The sequence below is a fragment of the Nicotiana sylvestris genome, chromosome 7, assembly GCF_000393655.2.
Source record: "Nicotiana sylvestris chromosome 7, ASM39365v2, whole genome shotgun sequence".
NCBI classification, from domain to species: Eukaryota; Viridiplantae; Streptophyta; class Magnoliopsida; order Solanales; family Solanaceae; genus Nicotiana; species Nicotiana sylvestris.
In genome coordinates, this window is record NC_091063.1 from 34,107,129 (window position 1) to 34,132,876 (window position 25,748).

Consider the following 25,748-nt stretch of genomic DNA (forward strand, 5'->3'; position numbering starts at 1 on the left):
TTAGATGCTTTCAGGAAAAAACTGAAAGTTATGCATAGTCTAGGAGTCTAAAAGAAAGAGAAAGCCTGCAACATAAATACGCCATCCATTAAAAACAAAAAGAATTGTGTAAAAGTGCATAAGGAGCATTTCACCTGGACAAAACTAAGTTATGTGATCCTTCATGTTAACAAACGACTTTGGTGTTACAAAGTAGAACTTTGATTTTAGTAAAATAAAGAGTTGTGTGATTCTACCTTTAAGCAAACCGGATATTCACTCCCATGACAGTTCCTTAAGAAAATGCCTAGAGATAGGTGAAAGAGTAATTATAGTTGTAATGCACGTATTCCCTTTTCGAGCTTCATTACAGCGATTCCCACACTCAAGCAATAATTCAATTTGAATAAAGATGAAATTCTTTGGAACTTCACTATCTGATATGATTCAAAATGCTAACTATTGTTCTTCCCTTCAACTATTACATTTTTATAGGTGCACTTCTGAACTTCTGAGTCTTACAACACCGAAAAATAGGAATAAAGTAGGTGTATTCTTTTCGACTACTCGTTTGACGTCTCCGAAATGACAACTCGAGTCACCCCAAGAGCAAGGTGGGGAATTCTTGGAGGGAAGGATGGCGAGGGTCTATTGGAAACAGCCTCTCGACCTCAGGGTAGGGATAAGGTCTGCGTACACAATATCCTCCCCAGACCCCACTAGTGGGATTATACTGGGTTGTTGTTGTTGTTGTTTGATGTCTCCAAAATCTCTGGACACAAAGTGCCACAATCCTCCCTGGGTCTGGATGCATTTTCTCCAAAGTATACCCTTCACAAAATAGACACAGAACATCTAAGTGGTTTCTTTCTAGATTATCGCATTACTACTCCTGCTTCAGCCTCACCGAAATTGGGAGTAATACATAAACGTGTTATTATTTCACCTTCTGGTGAAGTTAAAGAAAATTCTCGATACAGCAATCAGAAAACTGAAAAATAATACTGAGAATATTATTAAAAAGCTTAGTGCTTCTTCACTTTGTCTTCCATACTGTTTTATGTTGCATTTCTTACCTCTGTGCATTCTCCCTAAAAAGTAGACCAACAAAGTGATAAAAATGGTTAATGAAATCAATTGAAACAAATCAGATAATTAACTAACTACGTTGTTTGCTTAACGGCGGTACTTTTTCTTATTGCATTATTTGAAAAAGAGTACACGGGAACACGACCCGAGAATTCAAGTGCAAATTTATTTGAACTTCTTGGTAACTCTCGCATATAAGAGTGTAATAAAGGAGACAAAAGATATTAAACTTGAATCATAAGGGGAAATGAATTTGTATAGGTAAAAAATAAGAACTTAAGGAAAAAGAATCATGATGCCAAAGAACTGTATCTTCTTAAATTTTTTCTTAATGAGGCTTTGGACTTATTAACTCTTACTTTTTGAGATTTTGGACTTATTAACTCTAATAAACCCTAATAAGAGACTCCTTACCTAAAGTTTATATGTCCTAAGAAGATTTTGGATTTGAAACTTCTTAAATAGACTGGTGGATCCAAACAACAATACATCCTACATCTGGAAGATGAATGAGATAAACACCTTGACTATAAATTTGATATACTTTGGAAACATAAAGTTATTTGCCAAGATAATCTCACCATATAGAAACTGCAACTTTGGAGGGAACTCTTCTGCACACCTGGCATCAGCAAATGAAAAATATTAGTACTACTATAATTGTTGAATCTAACCAGCTTTAATTTGAAAGAGCAATCAATTGACATTATGGTATTTTGCAACTAAAAGTGCTTTCTAATCTTCCTGGATATCATAGGTAGAGGTTTAGTATAATCTTACATTGGCTCGGGCAGAAGAGCTTCCTGGCAAATTATCAAATACAAAACATGGGTCTTTGTGTTGTTGTTGAGAAAGTGAAAAATACAGAATATAGTGTTGTTTCCATTTGGCGTAAACAAGTTTATTCGAGTTAACAAGTTCCATTGAAATGAAGGAGAATAGATTTACAGGTAAGGTAACAAGGTAGAACGGTAGATTGTACTGATATTCCACATAGCTTATTGCATATTGTTAGTCCGAAAATAACATAGGAAAGAGAAACTAACAATTTTTATCGATGGTAGAAGCTTCTTTAGGTTACTGTGTAATCCAGGAAGAAAAGTGGTAATTATCAAAAAGCATACTAATGCAAGATGTAACACTTTTGACGATCGCCCTCCAATTGTTGTTTAAATGCTTAAATATTCAAGTGTCATATGGCATTTGCAATTCCAGCTTTCCGAAAGAAAGTCGAGAGTGTCATTTCAACTTCAACTTTCAGAGTATAATGCAATTCCGTGCTGATTACGTAAAGAAAGTATTGAATGAACTTTTTAGCTGATTGAATTAATTGACTGATTAAAATTACGAAAATAGTAGTAGAAATATAAGTTGTGGCATCTCACTTTCTACCATGAAACATAAACATATCATGAGGAAGTCAGAAGTTGCAGCAATATCATCAAAATAGTTAGTTGTACTGTCACTATTAAACTTTATCATTCAAAATTTAGTCCAGAAAGAGTGACGTAGGAAAATACACAATGGCTTCTACCAGCTAGTACGATATGTTACTTCTCACATCATAGAATCTGGTGACTACAATATCCAAATAGAAGTACAAGCAGAAGCACAAGCACTCTGGTAAGTTTCTACTTCGATATCATCTTTAATCTCTACTCAACAACTATCATAGGTATTTAATCCAATTCTACCTGTGCAAGAACTGGTTTAGTTCAGAACATAGTGGATTCCTATATCATATTCCATAAGGCATTAATATTTAAACCTTTTTATTTATGAATTCAAAAAAGAAAAGAAAATGAAAGTACAACTCATTGAGTAAAAATCAATTTAAAGAACCTTTAAAAAAAGTATGCCAACTGACGGAAAAATACTTAATAATGTAGATATCCCTTTGGTTACTCATTTGTCACGCTGTAAGAGCTGTTGCGACAGATGAAGCAACATGATATATAAAACAGTGCAAAAGATCAAGAAAAAATTAACAACCATTAATGTTTTCTTGAAAAGTTTGAGAAGTCCATAATATTTCAAAAGCGATAAACACCCAAAAGAGAAAACCATAAGTATCAGTTGGAAAATACGAAAAATCCAAGAAGAAAAAATTTAACGAAAAGATAAAAAGAAGAAAAGCCTAAGGTGGCCTTAACATCTTTACTGTTTACATTAGTTTATATTTGGTTCTAATTTTCCGCATCTGAAAATTCGAAAAATCATCTTTCAATTCCATAGCAAAAAGACCACAATTTCACTATTGGAGAGTTTCAATTTCTGGCCCTAAAGAGTCAAATCAGATTGAAAAATAAAGCAATTCTATCAAGAAACGAATATCATCAGGCTATTCCTTTAATTGAATTTGAAGGGACATTTTTGAAATTCAGAAAAAATTCAAATGCAAATGAAATTACAACCATGATATGTTTTTTTATCGTTATCTACTCCCAAACACACTCCTACATTTTACACATAACAAACACCTTCTCCATTTATTTCTTCTATGTATTTTTTCAACTCAAAATTTTAATATTCCTTCCCTCTATAGACTGAAAATGTCGAGCGAAGACCATATATGAAAATACAGAATGAAAACAAATTAAGGACGAAAAAGAGAATAATAATAACCCACATCAAACATGAATCTAAACCATGATGTTGGGAAATTAGAAGAGAACCGAGTAAAAATTAGGGCAGAAGTTGAGAGAAAAGTCGACCAAAAATTGCAAAGCTCAGCTGAGAAGATGAAGAGAGCTCAAAGAACTGTCCTTGAAAGCCTGAAGAAAATTGATGAAAGAAGCAATGTTTCTTGAGTGCCTGCTATGTCTGTTGTTTGGAAATTGGAATAGGATAGATGAAAGATTTGATAATTCTAGAATTATGAAAAAAAAAGGATAAAGCACTTTTATGACAGGACTAAATAACAAAATTGCCCTTGATCGACCATCTTCACTCTTATATATATATATATATATATATATTTTGTAATGATCCGGTCGGTCGTTTTAAGATTTAACGCCCCGATCCCCTATTAACTGCTTTTCCCGTGTTTGTTTCTGCTATTTTGATTTGCCGGGATGTTTGGTTTTGAGTTTCGGAGTGTTTTGAGACACTTAGTCCCTAAAAGAGAGTTTAAGCTTTAGAATTTGAACCGTAGTTGGAGCAGTGTGAAGACAGCCTCGGAATGGAAGTCTGTCGGTTCTGTTAGCTCCTTTGGGTGATTTCGAGCTTAGGGGCGTGTTCGGATTGTGCTTTGGAGGTCCGTAGCTTATTTAGGCTTGAAATGCCGAAAATTGAATTTTTGAAGTTTCCGGTTCGATAGTGAGATTTTGATACGAGGGTCGGAATGGAATTCCGAAAGTTGGAGTAGCTCTGTAGTGTTGAATGTGACGTGTGTGCAAAATTTCAGGTCATTCGGACGAGATTTGATAAACTTTTTGATTGAAAGCATAATTCGAGAGTTTTTGGAGTTCTTAGGCTTGAATCCGATGTTAAATTAGTGTTTTAATGTTATTTTGAGTATTCCGAAGATTGGAACAAGTTTCAATGATGTTTTAGGATTGGTTGGCATGTTTGGTTGAGGTCCCGGGGGCCTCGGATGTGTTTCGAATGCTCAACGGGTCATTTTTGGAACTTAGAGAATTGTAGAAAAATTGCAGCAGGTCAGTTCTGGTTTCCTTCTTCGCGTTCGCGAGTGGGGTCTCGCGTTCGCGAAGAGGAGCTGGGGCTGGTGGAAGTCTAATGCTTCGCGTTCGCGAAGGTGTTCCCACGTTCGCAAAGCTGTGGGGTCTTATACCTACACGTTCGCGAAGAGGGTCCCGCGTTTGTGTAAGAAGAGGAAAGATGGTCCTCGCGTTCACGACATGGACATCGCGTTCGCGATGAAGGAAGACTGGACCAAGCGAAATTGTGCATCGCGAACGCGAGGGTCCTTCCGCGTTCGCGAAGAAGGAATTATCTGGGCAGAATATAAAATTTCAAAGTCGAGGGTTTGGCCATTTTTATCAAAACTAGAGCTTGGGAGCTAGGATTTGAGCAAGATTTTGAGGGATTTTCAGAGAGATCGATGGGGTAATGATTTTTAACTCCTTTTTGCTTATAACCCATTAATCTAAACATGAATTCATCATAATTTCGGATTTGGGGTGAGAAATTGGGGAATTCGAGTCTTGATTGGGAATTTGACATTGGATTTGGATAATTTTTGTATGGTTAGACTCGTGAGTGAATGAGGGTTCATAATCCGTAAATTTTACCTGATTCTGAGATGTGGGCCTGAGGGCATTTTGATCATTTTACCTAATTTCGCATATTAGCTTAGAATTTATTTGTGGAATCAGTTACTTAAAGTTATATTTACATGCAATTGAATTGATTCGATTTGAGCCATTTGGAGTCGAGTACTCGTGGTAAGAACGTGGTTTCGGGTTGATTTTTAGCTGGTTCGAGATAAGCGGCTTGCCTAACCTTGTGTGGGGAAACTCCCCTTAGAATTTGGTATTATTGATATGTGAAATGCCTTGTACGTGAGGTGACGAGTGCTTACTTGTGCTAATTGTTGAAAATCATATATTAAGTAACTTTAATTGGGTTTCCTTTTCCTGTTTATACTCCTTGCAATTTAAGTCTGTTGTTAGCATAGGGAAGCATGTCTAATTGATTTAATTGTTTTACTTGCTGAAACTGCTTTATTTGGATTATGTGTAGCGTGCTAGGTTAAAAATACATGTTTTACCTTGGTATGAAATTGAATTTAATTGAGTATTCTTCGTGTTTGCTGCTGTGTGTTTACTTTGGGACTACGGGACGGTATCTCGGGGAATTCCCTATACATATATTGATTTGGACTGTAGTGCGGGATACCGAGTCCCACCACGTATAATGAGGATACTAAGAGATCCTTGGGATACCGAGAGATCCCCAGCACGTATAATGAGGATACTAAGAGATCCTGAAGATACTGAGAGATCCGCATCACACATATTGAGGGTACTAAGAGATCCTGGAGATACTGAGAGATCCTCGGTTGTTATCTCTGTGTTGAGCAGTATTACTTTTGTGACTATTTTGTCTCTGTTATAAATTGTTGTTATTCTTATTATCCTGTGTTATTTCTTATTGTTAGCATGTAATTATGTTGTCGTATTCTATACTGTTTTATCTCATTTGTCAGCTATGATCAGTAGGACCCTGACCTTCCTCGTCACTACTCGACCGAGGATAGGTTTGGCACTTACTGAGTACCGCTATGGTGTACTCATGCCCTTTCTGCGTATGTTTTTCATGTGCAGATCCAAGTACTTCGACTCAGTCCCACTACCCTTGAGGCGAGGCGATTCTCCAGAGACTTCAAGGTATATCTGTCGCGTCCGCAGACCGAGGAGTCCCTTTCCATTCTCTTTTATAATTTTAGCCCTTCTGTATTTATCTTGATGTAGACATTCTGGTGTTAGAGCAAAACTATAGTATTCATAGCTTGTGATTTCATGAGATTCCGGGTTTTGAAAATTATTCAGTTTTTGAAATCTTGTATTGGTATATGCCGAGCGGCATCTTAACCACTTCTATATTGTTTATCTTCAGTTTTTATTAGTTTTTCCGCATGTTGGTTCTTTTTCCGCAATTGTTAGGCTTACCTAGTCGTAGATACTAGGTGACGTCACGATAGTTTATGGAGGGCGAACTTGGGTCGTAATAAGTTGGTATCAGAGCTCTAGGTTCATAGGAGTCATGAATCACAAGCTGGTTTATTAGAGTCTCACGGATCGGTACGAAGACGTTTGTACTTATCTACGAGAGGCTATATAACTGTTAGGAAAATTCCACATCATTTGATTTCCTTGTCGTGCGAGATGTTAATATCACAATTCTAAACTTCTATCTTCTATTCTCTCATAGATGGTGAGGACACGTGCTGCCACAGATGATCAGGCACCCACGCCCCTACTGAAGCTATCAAAGGTCGGGGTCGGGGTAGAGGTCGAGGACGCGCACGTGGTGCAGCCAGAGCACCCGCGCGAGCTGCTGCCGAGGTGCCACCAGCAGTTCCAGCTAGAGTCCAGGCACCTGATACGCCTACTGCTACTACTACTCTAGCTCTCCAGGACACTCTTGCGCAGTTCATGAGCATGTACACTACTCTGGCTCAGGCAGGGTTGCTTCCCCTTGTTGCAGCTACATCTCAGGCCGGGGGAGGAGCACAGACTCCCGCCGATCGTACTCCTAAACAGCGAGTGCATGTTGATCAGGTCCCAAATATTATTCTTGTACAGCCTACAGTCCCAGATCAGCCCGAGGATAGGGCAGCGGCTTTCAAGGATGAGCAGCTGAGGCTTGAGATGTTCAAGAATTACAAGCCTCCTGTATTCAGTGGTCTAGCATTAGATGATGCTCTTGGATTTCTAGATGAGTGCTACTGTATCCTCCGTACCATGGGTATATCAGGATCAAGCGGGGTTTCCTTCACTACCTTCTAGCTTCGAGGAGCCACCTATGAGTGGTGGCGTACTTATGAGTTAGACAGTCTGGATGAGGAAGCTTTCCTGACTTGGACTCGGTTTTTAGATATGTTCCTGAGAGAGTATGTTCCTCAGAGCCTCAGGGACGCATGGAGCGTAGAGTTTGAGCATTTATGCTACGGTACTATGACTGTCTCGGAGTATGATGTCCGTTACACTAGCTTGGCTAGACATGCCCCAGCCTTGGTTTCTACCATTCGCGAGAGGGTTTGCCGATTTATTAAGGGGCTTATTCCCAACATCAGGTCTAGCATGGCTCGTGAGTTGGAGATGGATATCTCTTATCAGTAGGTAGTGAGCATTGCTAGGAGGATAGAGGGTATGCATGCTAGGGACAGAGAGGAGAGAGAGGCCAAAGAGGTCTCGAGAGTTGGGCCATTTTTTTTGGTGCACGTGCTCCAGCTGTAGTTCATCATGGTAGGGGTTATATGAGTCGCCCCGTTCATTCAGCTCTTCCAGCAGCCAGTGGTATTCCAGCTCCTCCTAGGCCTTAGGAGCCTTATTATGCACCTCCAGTATCTAGTGCGCCTCCTACGCGGGGTGCTTTCAGAGGTCAGTCCAGCAGACCTGGCCCGAGCTAGTCACAGGCACCACGTCCTCCCAGAGCTTGTTTTGAGTGTGGTGACACACGCCATGTGGTGAAGGATTGACCTAGACTTGGGAGGAGTTCACCTCCACAGACTTCTCAGTCACAGCGTGCCCCGAAGAGTTCTCAGGCTATGGTTACAGCTCTAGTTGCTACCCCACTTGCTCAGCCAGGTAGAGGTGGAGGTCGGGGAGGTAGAGGTCGCCCTAGAGCGGGAGGCCAGGCCAAATATTATGCACTTCCTGCCCGTACTGAGGTTGTCGCCTCTGATTCTGTCATCACATGTATTGTCCTGGTTTGTCATAGAGATGCATCGATTTTTTTCGATCCAGGCGCCACCTATTCTTATGTGCCTTCTTATTTTGCCCCGCATTTGGGTGTATCTCAGGATTCTTTGAGTTCCCCTGTTTATGTTTCTACTCTTGTGGGAGATTCTCTTATTGTGGACCATATTTATCGGTTGTGTGTGGTTGCTCTTAGTGGTTTTGAGACCAGAGTCGATTTATTATTGCTCAACATGGTAGATTTTGATGTTATCTTGGGCATGGACTGGTTGTCGCCCCATTATACTATTCTTGATTGTCACGCCAAAACCGTGATGCTAGCTATGCCAGGTGTATCGCGAGTAGAGTGGAGGGGTACCTTAGATCTTACTCCCAGTAGAGTTATTTAATTCCTTAAGGCTCAGTGTATGGTTGAGAAGGGGTGTGACGCTTATCTAGCTTATGTGAGAGATGTCAGTATTAATACCCCTACAGTTGATTCAGTCCCAATAGTACGGGATTTTTCTGATGTGTTTTCAGCTGATCTTCTGGGCATGCCGCCCGATAAAGATATTGATTTTGGAATTGATCTGTTATCAGGAACTCAGCCCATTTCTATTCCTCCGTATCGTATGGCCCCTCTTGAGTTAAAGAGTTGAAGGATCAATTACAAGAATTGATTAATAAGGGTTTTATTCGGCCCAGTGTATCACTTTGGGGTGCTCCTGTCTTATTTGTGAAGAAAAATGATGGTTATATGCGTATATGCATTGATTATCGCCAGTTGAACAAAGTTACAGTGAAGAACCGGTATCCTTTGCCTCGTATTGATGATTTATTTGACCAGTTATAAGGTGCACGAGTGTGTTATAAGATTGACTTGCGTTCAAGTTACCATCAGTTGAAGATTCGGGAGCCAGATATCCTAAAGACTGCTTTCAGGACTCGGTATGGTCATTACGAGTTCCTTGTTATGTCATTTGGGTTGACCAATGCCCCAGCAGCTTTCATGCATTTGATGCATAGTGTGTTCCGGCCATATCTTGACTCGTTCGTCATTGTCTTTATTGATGATATTCTAGTGTATCCTTGGAGTCGGGAAGATCATGAGCAGCACCTGAGGATAGTGCTTCAGACTTTGAGGGAAAAGAAGTTATATGCAAAGTTCTCGAAATGTGAGTTTTGGTTGGATTTCGTGGCATTCTTGGGCCACGTGGTTTCGAGTGAGGGTATTCAGGTGGATCCGAAGAAAGTGGAAGCAATGTAGGGTTGGCCCAGACTAGCCTCAGCTACAGAGATCCGTAGTTTCCTTGTCTTGGCGGGTTATTACCGTCGATTTGTTAAGGGGTTTTCATCTATTGCAGCCCTATGACCAGGCTGACCCAGAAAGGTTCTCTATTCTGGTGGACGGAAGAGTGTGAGGCAAGCATTCAAAAGCTAAGACAGCTTTGACTACAGCTCCAGTTTTGATATTGCCTACAGGTTCGGGGTCTTATACTATCTATTGTGATGCATCGAGGATATGCCTTGGAGCGGTATTGATGCAGGACGTAGGGTGATTGCCTACGCGTCCAGACAGTTGAAGGTACATGAGAAGAATTATCATGTACATGACACTTGATAGGAAGTACTGGAGGTCGAGTATTACGGTTGTAGGCTAGGAGGTAGTTGAGTCTTGCATTACCTTGTACTGTTGTGAGCCTAGTCTAGTAGGGTGTTTGCCTGAAATAGATAGGGGCATTGTCGTTTCTTGCTATTTTCTCTTTTCGATGCAGGACCTATTTACTAGCTATCATTTTTGTTTTGCATTTTTCCTTCTGCATTTTATGTTCCTATTTTTCCTATGATCTCTATGGTGAAACTAATATTCTCTCCTTTTTGTTTTTCTTATTATCTTAAGTCGAGGGTCTTTCGTAAATAGCCTCTCTACTCCTTTGGGGTAGGGGTAAGATCTGTGTACATACTACCCTCCCCAGAACCCACTTGTGGGATTTTACTGGGTTGTTGTTTGTGATCTCGAGTTAGCTGCTATTGTTCACGCCTTGAAGATCTGGCGTCATTATTTGTACGGTTTGCCTTGTGAGATTTATACTGATCACCAGAGTTTGCAGCATTTGTTCAAGTTGAAGGATCTTAATTTACGCTAGAGGAGATAGTTAGAGCTGCTGAAGGACTATGATATCACTATCTTGTATCCCCCGGACTAGGCCAATGTGGTGGCCGATGCTTTGAGCCGCCAGACAGAGAGTTTGGGGAGTTTGTCTTATTTACCAGCAATGGAGAGGCCCATAGCGATGGATGTTCAGGCCTTAGCCGGCCAGTTTGTGAGATTAGATCTTTCGGAGCCCAATCAGGTTCTAACTTGCGTGATTTCTCGATCTTCCTTATTTGATCAAATCCGGAAGTGTCAGTTTGATGACCCTCATTTGCTTGTCCTCAAGGACAAGGTTCTGGATGGCGATGCCAGAGATATGACTATTGTTGATGACGGGGTATTAAGGATGCAGGGTCGGATTTGTATACCCAATGTTGATGGGCTTCGGGAGTTGATTCTAGAGGAGGCCCATAGTTCGCAGTATTCCATTCATCCGGGTGTCATGAAGATGTACCAAGATTTGAGACAGTACTATTGGTGGAGGCGGATGAAGAAAGATATAGTTAGGTTTGTAGCTCGGTGTCTCAATTGTCAGCAGGTGAAGTACGAGCACCAGAGACCGAGTGGGTTACTTCAGCAGATAGAGATTCCGGAGTAGAAGTGGGAGCGAATCACCATGGACTTTGTAGTTGGGCTCCCACGGACTTTGAGGAAGTTCGATTCCATTTGGGTGATTGTTGATCGGCTTACCAAGTCCACGCACTTCATTCCTGTGTGTACTACCTATTCTTCGGAGCGTTTGGAGGAGATTTATATCCGGGAGATTGTTTGTCTGCATGGTATTCTGGTTTCCATCATTTCAAATACAGGTACTCAGTTCACATCACTGGTCTGGAGGGTTGTACAGCATGAGTTGGGTACTCGGGTGAGTTGAGTACAACATTTCACCCTCAGACGGATGGACAGTCCGAGTGCACTATTCAAATTCTTGAGGATATGTTTCGTGCATGTGTGATTGAGTTTGGAGGGTCTTGGGATCAGTTCTTGCCATTGGCGGAGTTTGCCTACAACAACAGCTATTAGTCCAGCATTTAGATGGCACCGTACGAGGTTTACATGGTAGCCAGTGTAGATCCCTGGTGGGTTGGTTTGAGCCAGGTGAGGCTAGATTATTGGGCACAGACTTGGTTCAGGATGCCTTGGAGAAGGTCAAGATGATTCAGGATAGACTTCGCACAGCCTAGTCTAGACAAAAGAGTTATGTGGACCGGAATGTTCGTGATATTTCCTATATGGTTGGAGAGCGGGTTCTGCTTCGAGATTTGCCTATGAAGGGCGTTATGAGATTTGGAAAGAAAGGGAAGTTGAGTCCAAGGTTTATTGGTCCTTTTGAGATATTGCAGCGTGTGGGGAGGTTGCTTATGAGCTTGCCTTAGCTCCTATCTTGGCAGGAGTTCATCCGGTATTTTATGTTTTGATGCTCCGGAAGTATCACAGTAATCCATCGCACGTGTTGGATTTCAGTTCAGTCCAGTTAGACAAGGATCTATCTTATGTTGAGGAGCCAGTGGCAATATTGGACAGGCAGGTTCGAAAGCTGAGGTCAAAGAACATTGCATCAGTGAAGGTTCAGTGGCGGGGTCAGGCGGTCGAGGAGGCGACCTGGGAGACCGAGCAGGATATGCACAGCTGTTACCCTAATCTTTTCACTACTTCAGGTATGTCTCTATGCTCGTTCGAGGATGAATGAATGTTTAAGTGTAGGAGGATGTAATGACACGGCCGGTTATTTTAAGAATTAATGCCCCAATCCCTTATTAATTGTTTTCCCGTATTTGTTTCTGCTATTTTGATTTGCCGGAATGTTTAGTTTTGAGTTTTGGAGTGTTTTGGGACACTTAGTCCCTAAAAGAGAGCTTAAGGACCGTAGTCGGAGTAGTGTGAAGATGGCCTCGGAATGGAAATTTGTTGGTTCTGTTAGCTCTATTGGGTGATTTCGGGCTTAGGGGCGTGTTCGGATTGTGTTTTGAAGGATCGTAGCTTATTTAGGTTTGAAATGCCGAAAGTTGAATTTTTGAAGTTTCCGGTTGATAGTGAAATTGTGATCTAAGGGTAGAAATGGAATTCCGAAAGTTGGAGTAGCTCCGTAGTGTTGAATGTGATGTGTGTGCAAAATTTCAGGTCATTCAGACAAGGTTTGATAGACTTTTTGATCGAAAGAGTAATTCGAGAGTTTTTGGAGTTCTTAGGCTTGAATCTGATGTTAAATTGGTGTTTTGATGTTATTTTGAGCGTTCGAAATTTGGAACAAGTTTGAATGATGTTTTAGGATTGGTTGGCATGTTTGGTTAAGGTCCCGGGGGCCTCGGGTGTGTTTCGAATGCTCAACGGGTCATTTTTTGAACTTAGAGAATTGTAGAAAAATTGCAGCAGGTCAGTTCTGGTTTCCTTCTTCATGTTCGCGAGTGGGGTCTCGCGTTCGCGAAGAGGAGCTGGGGCTGGTGGAAGTCTAATGCTTCGCGTTCGCGAAGGTGTTCCCACGTTCGCAAAGCTGTGGGGTCTTATACCTACACGTTCGCGAAGAGGGTCCCGCATTTGCGTAGGAGGAGGGAAGATGGTCATCGCGTTCGCGACATGGACATCGCGTTCGCGATGAAGGAAGACTGGACCAAGCGAAGTTGTGCATCGCGAACGCGAGGGTCCTTCCGCGTTCGCGAAGAAGGAATTATCTGGGCAGAATATAAAATTTCAAAGTCGAGGGTTTGGCCATTTTTATCAAAACTAGAGCTTGGGAGCTCGGATTTGAGCAAGATTTTGAGGGATTTTCAGAGAGATCGATTGGGTAATGATTCTTAACTCCTTTTTGCTTATAACCCATTAATCTAAACATGAATTCATCATATAATTTCGGATTTGGGGTGAGAAATTGGGGAATTCGAGTCTTGATTGGGAATTTGACATTGGATTTGGATAATTTTTGTATGGTTAGACTCGTGAGTAAATGAGGGTTCATAATCCATAAATTTTACATGATTCTGAGATGTGGGCCTGGGGGGCATTTTGATCATTTTACCTAATTTCGCATATTAGCTTAGAATTTATTTGTGGAATCAGTTACTTAAAGTTATATTTACATTATGCAATTGAATTGATTCGATTTGAGCCATTTGGAGTCGAGTACTCGTGGTAAGAATGTGGTTTCGGGTTGATTTTTAGCTGGTTCAAGGTAAGCGGCTTGCCTAACCTTGTGTGGGGAAACTCCCCTTAGAATTTGGTATTATTGATATGTGAAATGCCTTGTACGTAAGGTGACGAGTGCGTACTTGTGCTAATTATTGAAAATCATGTTTTCATTAAGTAACTTTAATTGGGTTTCCTTTTCCTGTTTATACTTCTTGCAATTTACGTCTGTTGTTAGCATAGGGAAGCATGTCTAGTTGATTTAATTGCTTTACTTGCTGAAACTGCCTTATTTGGATTATGTGTAGCGTGCTAGGTTAAAAATACCTGTTTTACCTTGGTATGAAATTGAATTTAATTGAGTATTCTTCGTGTTTGCTGCTGTGTGTTTACTTTGGGACTACGGGACGGTATCTCGGGGAATTCCCTATACATATATTGATTTGGACTGTAGTGCAGGATACCGAGTCCCACCACGTATAATGAGGATACTAAGAGATCCTTGGGATACCGAGAGATCCCCAGCACATATAATGTGGATACTAAGAGATCCTCAGGATACTGAGAGATCCCCGGTTGTTATCTCTGTGTTGAGCAGTATTCCTTTTGTGACTATTTTGTCTCTGTTATAAATTGTTGTTATTCTTATTATCCTGTGTTATTTCTTATTGTTAGCATTTAATTATGTTGTCGTATTCTATACTGTTTTATCTCATTTGTCAGCTATGATCAGTAGGACCCTGACCTTCCTCGTCACTACTCAACCAAGGATAGGCTTGGCACTTACTGAGTACTGCTATGGTGTACTCATGCCCTTTCTGCGTATGTTTTTCATGTGCAGATCCAGATACTTCGACTCAGTCCCACTACCCTTTAGGCGAGGCGATTCTCTAGAGACTTCAAGGTATATTTGCCGCGTCCGCAGACCGATGAGTCCCTTTATATTCCCTCTTATAGTTTTAGCCCTTCTGTATTTATCTTGATGTAGACATTCTGGTGTTAGGGCAAAAATGTAGTATTTATAGCTTGTGATTTCATGAGATTTTGGGTTTTGGGAATTGTTCAGTTTTTGAAATCTTGTATTTGTATATGTCGAGCGGCATCTTAACCACTTCTATATTGTTTATCTTCAGTTTTTATTAGTTTTTCTGCATTTTGGTTCTTTTTCCACAATTGTTAGGCTTACCTAGTCGTAGAGAGTAGGTGTCGTCACAATAGTTTACAGAGGGCAAACTTGGGTCGTGACATATATATATATATATATATATATATATATATATATATATATATATATATATATATATATATATATATATAACCTTATATTTATTATAATACATCAACAAAATAGACCCTACCATCTCACACAACAACCAAGTTCTAACTCGCACTTTTCCAAGCCTTCTCTTCTTTCAAACACATCAACCACAATAGCAATAGTATTCTTAAGTTATTCCTACTGATTTCTAGGCATAAAACATCAAGAATTCAACTCCAGAATAGTCCAGCAACTACAACACTTCAACATGAAGTTCAACCTACTTCACAAGTTTCCTTTTATTAAGTCAACTAGATATATATAGATGATCTTAAATATATATAGATGATCTTAAATATATATATATATATATATATATATATATATATATATATATATAGGGGAAGTTAAATCTTACCTTGGTAGTAAGAATACTTGTCCAACTAAACTTTACTTCAAGCTCAAATAAGCTCTTTACCCCCAATCAACAAAGTAGAGAGATAACTAGGTAATCTTGATCTTCCAAGAGAGAAATTACCTTACCAACTTGTGGATTTGGTCTTGAAGCCTAGGATAATGTTGAGAGAAGTTTTGGGATGATACTTTGGAGCTTCTCCACGTTTCAATAGAGAGAAGAATTATGAATTATTTTCTAAGTGAAATTGAGATATATTTATGATTATATGGCCCCACTAATAAGCTTAAGCAGATGGGTCTTGGACTGCCCCAAGACTTGCCCATCTCTATCCTTTTCCATTTCCTTTTAATTTGATCCACACGCTCTAAGTAGGTGTCACCTACTTAATCAAGTAGGTGATTCATGTTGGTTCTTTTCCCATTTTGAAACATGTGTCTCATCCTAATCAAATAATTTAGACATGTGTTGAGTAGCTCAAGCAAGTAGGACAAAAAGTAAGTTGGTGAAGCAGGCACGTCGGGTAAGCAAATAGTTCGTTTTTATTTTTCCAAAATCTCCTTTATCGCGTTTAGGTGCATTCGTCCTCAACCTAGTCGTTTGTATATTGAATAGAAATATGAGATGTAATATCATTAGATTAATTTATATACTTTCAAAGAGGATCTCATTTTCGAGCTTACATCAATTGACTTATGACGTACTTTTGCGTACGAAAACATGGGGTGTAACAATTCATGTCCTTCTTTTCTGATTGTTGTGTGTTCCAGGACATCTACAGTGGAAAGTTGAAGGGGATTGGTAGATTGGAGCATGATTTATATGTACTGGATCTGGTTATTCAAGGCAACCATACAGGAGATTTAGGACTACATGGTATTTCTTCTACATTAGTAGTCAATAGAATAAGTGGCATGCTATGGAATAGAAGATTAGGTCATGTGCCTATTGATACAATAAAGAGATTTCCTATGTTTAATAATGCAAGGATTACTAACTGTACTGATCATTATGATATATGTTCTCTGGCAAAACAAAGTAGACTGTCTTTTACTAATAGTAGCAATAAAAGTGTTATTTTTGGAGAACTTATTCATGCAGATGTATGGGGTCCTTTTAAAGTACTTACTCATGATGGTAAGAGATTCTTCCTCACTCTAATGGATGATTTTAGTAGATATACTTGGGTATGTCTTATGAATTCTGAAGATGAGTCAATGGTTGTACTAAAGTATTTTCTTGCCTTGATGACTACTAAGTTTTCTGCTACTGTGAAAACCATCAGAACTGACAATGGGGGAGAATTCATAAATAGTCAATTGAAAGAGTTGTTAATCTCTGCAGGTATCACTCATTAGAGTACATGTCCCTACACCCCATAGCAGAATGGTGTTGTAGAGAGGAGACACAGATACATCCTAGATACTGCAAGAGCCCTAAAGTTTAAAAACAGTTTGCCCTTATGCTTCTGGGGAGAGTGTGTGATGACAACAGTATACCTCATTAATAGAATTCCATCTAGAATCTTAGGAGGTAAGTCTCCATTTGAGCTGGCATTTCACAAACAACCATCTCTTGATCATCTGAAGGTTTTTGGCTGCCTTTGTTATGCAGCAAACCTCAAGAAGCAGGATAATTTTTTTCCAAGAGCAATTCCTGCAGTACTTTTAGGCTATTCCCTGGTACAAAAAGGATACAAATCATTTTATGTACATAATCAGTATGTATTTGTCAGCATGGATGTCATTTTTAAAGAGGATCAGTTTCCTTTCGAAGACTCATTCCCTATATCTCAATTTGAAAGCACTGCAGCTCAACATTCTCTCAGTGTACCTTTTGATTCAGAAGATCTGCATATTCCTGCTATTTCCACTTCTAAGACCATTGCCACAACTGATGTCTCTCCTGTTGATTCTCCCATTAGTTCACCTGCTAGTTCTTCTCAGCCTCCAGCTTCCAGCTATCCACCAATGGTGCATATTGAAGCTGCAGTTCCATCCACTGTTAGACACTCTACTAGGGTGTCCAGACCTCCTGGATGAGTTATTATGTAGTGCCTAAACAGAAGCAAGGCTCTTGTGTTTATCCTATTTCAGATTCCATCAATTACCTCTCATTACAACCAGCCTATTCTAAGTGCCTTGCAGCATACTCTGCTAAAGTAGAACCTAGAAAGTTCTTTGAAGCTGCTCAAGATCCCAAGTGGGTTGCAGCTATGCAACAGGAGATTCAAGCTCTAGAGGATAATCAGACATGAAGTCTAGTCTAATTACCGGCTGGAAAACAACCTATAGGGTGTAAATGAGTTTATAAAATCAAGTACAAAGCCTTAGAGGAAATAGAAAGGTATAAGGCTAGGCTTGTGGCTAAGGGCTATACTTAGAAGGAAGGCTTAGATTACACTGATATATTCTCACCTATGGCCAAAATGGTTACTGTGAGGTATGTCATAATAGTTGCTGCACACTCAGGCTGGCCTCTTTTTCAAATGGATGTTCACAATGTATTTTTGCAAGGTGATCTGAATGAAGAGGTGTATATGACTATTCCTCCTGGTTTCTGTAAGGATGTTGCAAGGCAGGGGGGTACCAGGTCTGTATACTTCATAAGTTATTGTATGGTCTTAAACAAGCTTATCGAAAATGGACTATCAAACTCACTAAAGCATTGCAGAAGACAGGTTTCTCACAAAGCCACTATAACTACTCTCTTTTCACAAAGAAGTTAGGAAGCTGCCTATTACTAGTGTTGATCTATGTGGATGACTTGATAGTCACAGGCAATGATGCTGACGAGATCTCTACCACTAGAAGAGATTTGCAAAAGTTCTTTAAAATAAAGGATTTAGGATAGCTTAAATTCTTTCTAGGAATTGAATTTGCAAGGTCACAAAGAGGTATATACATGAGTCAAAGGAAGAATGCCCTTGAACTCATATCAGAACTAGGCTTAGCAGGAGCCAAACCTGCAAGCACTCCCCTTGAAGTGAACCAAAACTGACCCTTATTGACTTTGATCAGTTAGTAGGTTCATCAGATGGCATGGAACATGATGCAACACTACATAATGTGGAAGAATATCAGAGACTTGTGGGCAGGTTGTTGTACCTCACAATGACCATGCTAGATATCTCATTTGTTGTGTGGACATTAAGTCAATTCATGCATGCTCTAAAATAATCTCATATGGAAGCAGCTATCAGGGCGGTGAGATATACTAAGAGTGCACCTGAATAAGGCTTATTGCTACCAGTAGAAGGAAATGCGGAGCTGAGAGTGTAGATTGGGGGCATGTCTTCAAACTAGAAAATTAGTAATAGGATATCTGGTATTCAATGGAGATGCTCTAATCTCATGGAAATAAAAAAATAGGAAACAGTGGCAAGGAGCTCAACTGAGGTAGAGTTCAGAAGCATGACATCCACAACAAGAGAAATAGTTTGGTTAATTGGACTGTTAACAGAGTTGAGTATTAATCTCAATAGGCCTGTAAACATGATGTGTGATAGCAAAGCAGCTATTCAAATAGCTGTCAATCCTATATTTCATGAACGAACAAAACACATAGATATAGTTTGTCATTTCATTTGAGAAAAGATCAAGGCAAGCTTAATCAAGACAGTACATGTGAATACGAAGGAGCAAATATCAGATGTGCTAATTAAAGGTCTTGGGAACACACAACATGATCACCTATTATGCAAGCTAGGAGTGAAGAACATTTTCCTCCCCCTCCAGCTTGAGGGGGAGCATTTAGCCAATTGAAGCAATAGGAACTTTAGGGACCTAATGTATATAATCCAAAGTTGTAACTAACTTAGTGGAGTCGGTTAATTAGCTGGAGATTCTGTTAGTAAGGTGTTAGTCAGATATATATGTATAGATTAGCTAGTGACATTTAGATGCATTCATTCATTCTACAATGAAATGAAGAAGCAATCTGCTCTGTCTTCAGTCGTTCTCTCTCTCTCTCATTCTTCTAGATTCTTCTTTTCTTATTTCAATCTTAAAATCTCAATAGGTTGGACCGTTCATTGACCCATTCATTTATTAAACTCAGGTTATTTTAACCTGTCACATCTCATCCATCTAAAGTGGACTGATTTTTAGCTCAACTGATCCATGAGTAACTTTGTTGTCTTTAAAATAATTTTTTTGTTTGATATATTATATATGACCATAACAAAAAAAATCTTATTTGGTAATTAACATTTCAAAAGAAAATAACACACATTAATTAAAGATGGTAAGAGTTGGGCAGGTTTGGCTATAACCCAAAGTTTTGGGATCTTAACACAAGTAGTCAGTCATATTCATTGTTTACTTTTTCTAGCAATATACATAGATTATGCATTGACTATACACAATTATATACATATCAAATATAAATTATACACATATTATACTTATGCCGACTACTTTTAGTTTAAACGATTGAGTGGGCGGATAATTGGATTAATTCTTCCAATTTTTTGCCATCTTGACCTTGTTCATCTCAGCCCAAATAACTTTTGACCCACCCATTTATTGACTCAGTCCATTTTGACCCACCTAAAATCAATCCAACCCGCCCATTTGAAAACCCTATGTATTATTTTGCATATAAACAATTCATGTTTTATTCTCCTTATGTAACTAACTGCGAACCACACGACCTCTTTGCTCTTGCGAGACATTCAAAGACTCCAGGGGCTCTCTCTTGCTCCCACATCTCTAATATTTGACTACAAAAATGGAGTATTTAACTGCTTACACACGAAACTAGAACTTTCGAATTTGAGGGGGCGTCTATCACCCCAGCTAATTCAAGTCAACTGCAGATGATAAAATCATTTCTTATAAGAAATAATAGTAGTATTAAATAAGAAGACGTACGTGCGAACATAAACTTACCTTCAATAAGGATCAACACAAACAGGACAGATTGAATTGCTGAGCTGCTAGTTGCCGCCATACAAGACTATCTTCTATCGCTGCTTCTGCCTCAAATCAACGTCAGCCATTTTCATCCTATAAAAAAGCTTTGGTTACCAAGTAGATATCCATAAACGATCAACGGCCAACAACCTCTACTAATTGGCTGGATGCTTAGTTGGTATTTGGTAGTTGTTCTATTGCCATCTTTTGTTCTTTGCGACTAGCCAAAAGCCACCGTACGCGTTCGCGTTGCCAGTAGGGGCGGATCCTCCGTTATATATGTAAAAATCCACTAAATTGCAATAAATACGGAGTATTAGATTGAAGTTGTAACTTCAAAATACAATAGATCAATACTAAAGACCCTAAAGATTGAACTCATAAAATTTAAATTTGAATCTGCCTATCATTCTAACAATTTAACCGAAGTCACAAGATCACAAGCAATCTTGTGATCACAATTTAATGCTAAGTAGCAATAATTACCAGAGATCGATGGAATTTGAGCAGCATAATTTGCTAACATCTCCAATGCCATATATCGCCACTTGATTACATAACGCATACCGCAAGCTTTTCTTAATATTGTGTCATCGATTTTTAAGTTTTCTTTAGGAAAAAAGGAGTTAGCAAATACATCGTAGTGGAATTTTAAGGTTGCAATTGTTAGACATATATCGCGGAGACTCGATACTTACTTTCTTAGATTTTTAAATTCTATTCAATTTATTTTATACACTATTAGATCACTTAATATAGAAGTAATAACTGTAATTATTTTTAAAAAGTGAGATGTAAGTTACACAATTAACTAACAGTATAAAAATATTTAATCCTAGTGATTATAACTTGTGAAAGATGGTTAATCAATAATCACCGCTCATAAAGATTTACATGTAATTACCTCATAAGTGACCTTAATTATTGTGTACATATTTTTTAAGTGTCAGCGCATAGAACTCAAAATGCAAAATGGTTGAGATTAAAAACTGAAAAAGTAAAGCAAGTTACATATTAAAACATGATAAAATATATTGATAGTTTAAAAAAAAATTACATTGTCTGTGTATTAAATCCATTGTCTTTTACTAGCATATCGTGCTTTAGTTATAAAGAATAACTTTTGTGATTGATAACGTATAGTAATTATTTTACACCATTACATCAAGTTATCTACAACAAGAAACAATATATAGCATTCAAGCCTTACATTATAAATAATATTAATACTACATCTCAAAATACCCTGATATAAAATTTACACAGCCAGTTTAAGAAAAATTGCTATATCGTAGATATCTTATTTAAATCAATCCATTGTTATTCTAAGATGCCAATATGAAAACTAGTACTTAACCAATAAAAAGCTTTTGGACTTGCTTGTAACATAAGGGTTAATTAAGAAAAATATAACCTCAAAAATCATTGACAAATCGATGAAATAGCTAGTTAAGATAGCCAATCATTAAAAAAAAAAAACTGATAGGAGTCTCTATTATATTCCGGGTAATGCTATTTCGAACAACAAAACGAGGACTTGACGACATATACTCTATCATTATTTGCTCCCACCAAAGAGCTTACATATCAATGTTAATTCTAATATATATTACTAGTAGTATTACCGACAAATGCAGATTGTTTTGACTTTGCCGTCTGAGATGTACAAAACAATCACAAATGCCTATACACCAACATATAGAACGCAAGCATTTATTTTTGTTTCTTTACTCTTCCTCTTCTGAATTTTCTTAAACAGTAGTATAATAATAACTTCTTCTCAGCGAAGCATCGGCCGACTCCTTTATCAATTTCCAAGCGGCAATTACGTGTCTGTCTTCTGTAAGTGTGGCTCCTACTGCAAACCTAAGCATATAAATTCCGCCTGCTATTGTGTGTGTGATGTAAACTCGCCCGGTTGAGTTGATAGAATCAAGCAGCTTCTTGTTTAAAAGCTCGATATATGCCGGTTCAGATTCTTTGACCGGGTTGAACCGGAAGCACACGAGCGAAAACCGCCGGGGCACAACAATCTCAAACCTTGGATCGGACTTAATAAACCCTTCAAACATCTTGGCCATTCGAACATCAGACCTAATATGACTTTGAAGATTGACTATGCCATAACTACGCATAACAAGCCATAATCGGAGCGACTTGAACCTTCGACCTGTACCGATTTGCCAATCTTTGTAATCTACAACTGACTCATATTCAGATCGTTTATTTCTCAAATATTCAGGATTAGTGCTTAACGCCTTTACCAACACATTTGGTTCTCTAACCCACATGCAACAACAATCTAAGTAACTTAGTAACCATTTATGTGGACTAAGACTCAACGAGTCAGCTCGTTCAATTCCATCAAGATAATGTCTAAACTCTGGACATATACATGCACTGCCTCCATAAGCAGCATCCACGTGGAGCCAGATTTTGTGCTCATTAGCCACCTCAGCTAGTTGACCAATAGGGTCAACGGCTGTAGTTGAAGTGGTCCCTACAGTAGCACAGAGGAAAAGTGGGACCAATCCAGCAGCCATGTCAGCTTCAATAACTCTACGTAGGACCACAGGAGATAAAGAGAAATTACTTTCAACAGAAGTAGGTATAGCCCTAATATTGCATGGGAAAATACCAGCCAGCTTGCAAGCCTTGGTATACGTAGAGTGCGTTTGATCAGAGCCGTAAACAACGAGCTTTCCAATATTATGAACACCTAGGGTTTCGAGCTTTCGGTCACGAGCGGCGATTAGTGTACAGAGGATAGCTTCACTGGTTGTACCTTGAAGTACACCACCACCAGTGCCGGAGAACATGAAGGATTTTGGTAGTTTTAGCATATTTGCAAGCCAGTCCATGACTACCATTTCTAGCTCCGTAACAGCCGGTGACGCGAGCCAGTTAAATCCAACGGAGTTGAAACAAGTGCACAGCATTTCACCGACGAAAGCAGCGGAGCTAACGGTGGCTGGAAAAAATGCAAAGAAATTAGGGCTTAACCAGTGAGTCATACCAGGGACAATATGGTTTTGAATATCTTTCATAATGGTGTCAAATGATTCGGGGCGATATGGGGCAGTTTCGGGTAATCGGTTTCGGAGGTAACCCGGTTCAACTTGGCTTAGAACAGGGTAGTTTTCAATGTTCTTGTAATAATCAGCAATGAAGTCCACCATTTGATGGGCTTGTGTACGGAATTCTTCAGGGTCAAGTGGGTTGAATTTTGCTATGGTTGATTGGTTTTGAGCGCTATTAATATTTGAATCAAGACTTCCCATTTTGGTTGATGCTAGGCTGGTAAAGAGAAGGGGAATTACAGAGGGAGATTTTATAGCAGAAACTTTAGGGTGACGAGGATTTAGTTGAATAGGAAGACGGGAAAAAAGGTGGTTAGGAAGTTCAAAATGAAGAGAGAATTTAGAGTGAGACAAAAGAGAAAGGTATTGGTTGTACGTAGTAATGAAAAGCTTTGGCATTTTTCGGAGAAGTCAATACTGGTGTGTGCGCTTTCGTTTCATTTGTCAAAACATTGGGCTGATGAGGATACAAGCTAAGTGACCTTGTAACATAAATTAACTCAGGTTTTGAATCAATGACCTTAATTAGGCTCTTCCCTAGATTTGGAGATACGTGGAGTATTTAAGTGGTACTCTCCATTTCGTTTCACATTTTGATACATTAATGATAATAAATATTTAATTTTAATTAATGAGTAATTAATTGTGTGTATCTTCTGGTGGAACTAGAAAATTTTCAAATTATCCCTTTCTGATGGAGTGACAAATATTTGTACTAAATGTTTTTGCAAAAGACACATATAAAAAGGATTGAAAAGAGTACGATATTTTGTAAACTGTAATTGGATTTTTAATTTAGTAGCAGTTTAACTAGTGTTTATTATCTTGAAAAAAATTATACCTTTTTTATTTCCTTAGCCGATATTTAGAGTTCGTTTGACCAAATTAACAAAAACAGTTTATTTTAAAAAGTGCTTTTGTTAAAAAATACTTTTGAAGAGTTGCAATTTGTGTTTTCATTCTTCTTTTTTCCAAAGAGGGCGAGTGAGAGGATCCACACAACATAAAATGACCCAAATCGGGGACTAAAAGATTGACTTTCATTTATTATCATTAGTCCAAGGTGACACTAAGAAAGAGACATATGCTTAAGGCAGCATGTATTCAAAAACTATGCATGCTAAGAGAACCAATTCAATTAAGAAGTATTTTTTTATAATATTTGATAAGCAAATTGTGTTCGACCAATCTTTTCAAAAAATATTTATAAGTGTAAAATTACGAAAAAAGAATGTTTAGTTTACAATTAATAGTATTTTAAAAAAATAAAATTAATATTTATTTATAGAAAAAATAAATTAATTTTTTGTTTTTATTTAATTAGAATTTAAAAGATAAAATTAAAAAAAATATATATATATATATAATAGATTTTAATCAATATAAAAAATAATTTTTCAAAACAATAACACTAGTTATCCAGTATTTTATTATTCACATGATGATATAAATATATCAAAATACAATCATTCAATATAACTTAAAATGTGCTTCATAAACCCTATATAAAGAAGAGATCTATTTATATTAGAGAAACTCTTTCAAAGAAGAATAGGATAAGGAGAATAATAATACGATGAAAATAAAATTTTGAAAAAAGAATCGTAGAAAAAATAGAAAAAGATTAAATTAATGAAAGATAATTTGAAAAATATAAATTTATAATAAGGATATTTTTTGTATCTTAAAAAATTCTATTTCTGCTTCTACTTCTTGGAAGAAGTTAGAATTTGTAGCATCTTCTTAAAAGCATGAAATTGTTTCTCCTACTAGCCAAAAATACTTCTTCATCTTGGCCAAGCATATCATGATCAAATTTCCAAAAAGTACTTTTTTTACAAAAAAAAAAAAAAAAGTATTTTTGGCATCCTAGAAACTTGAGCAAATAAGCTCTTATTATAGATTAATAGCATGTTTCGCTAAGTTTCTAAAATCAACTTATTTTGAGAAGTATTTTTTTCGAAAGTTCTTTTTCTCAAAAGTACTGTTAGTGAAAAGCGGGGAGAAGCTACTTTTGTCTACTTCTCAAAACTGTTTATGTTTCTACTCAAAAACACTTTTTTCTTCAAAAAGTTTGGCCAAACACTTCAACTTTGAAAAACATCACTTTTTTTAATTAAAAAAAATGTATTTTTTGACCTTAGAGAAGCTTGGCCTAACTAACTACTCCCTCGGTCCATAATAAGTGATCATTTTACCCTTTTATTTTGGTCCAAAATAAGTGTCCATTTATATAATCAAGAAGGAATTAATTTTATTTTTTTCAAAATTTGCCCTTATTTACATATTCCAATGTGTCAAGGTAATAATTAATTAAGGTTGATTTAGCGAATACATTTTTTCTAGGAGTTCGTATTTCCTTAATGGGTATG

At 38.1% G+C, this 25,748-nt stretch overlaps 2 protein-coding genes and 1 long non-coding RNA gene across 3 annotated transcripts; 1 reads left to right on the forward strand and 2 right to left on the reverse strand.

Moving 5' to 3' along the window:
- Positions 1–297: 297 nt before the first annotated feature.
- LOC104228071 (uncharacterized) lies at positions 298–3,941 on the reverse strand. The gene is made up of 3 exons (XR_711246.2): positions 3,783–3,941; positions 1,650–1,690; positions 298–810 (listed from the first exon to the last, which is right to left on the reverse strand). It is a non-coding gene; the product is annotated as an uncharacterized lncRNA (long non-coding RNA).
- Positions 3,942–8,302: 4,361 nt separating this feature from the next.
- LOC138872974 (uncharacterized) lies at positions 8,303–17,637 on the forward strand. Its single transcript, XM_070151397.1, has 5 exons — positions 8,303–8,464; positions 8,558–8,689; positions 16,151–16,724; positions 16,995–17,383; positions 17,446–17,637. The coding sequence occupies exons 1-5, from the start codon at positions 8,303–8,305 to the stop codon at positions 17,635–17,637; spliced, it is 1,449 nt and encodes a 482-aa protein (XP_070007498.1).
- Positions 17,638–21,729: 4,092 nt separating this feature from the next.
- LOC104213021 (tryptophan decarboxylase TDC1-like) lies at positions 21,730–23,763 on the reverse strand. Its single transcript, XM_009762415.2, has one exon. It carries the CDS (start codon positions 23,575–23,577, stop codon positions 22,048–22,050), a length of 1,530 nt encoding a protein of 509 aa, XP_009760717.2. The 5' UTR covers positions 23,578–23,763; the 3' UTR covers positions 21,730–22,047.
- Positions 23,764–25,748: the final 1,985 nt, after the last annotated feature.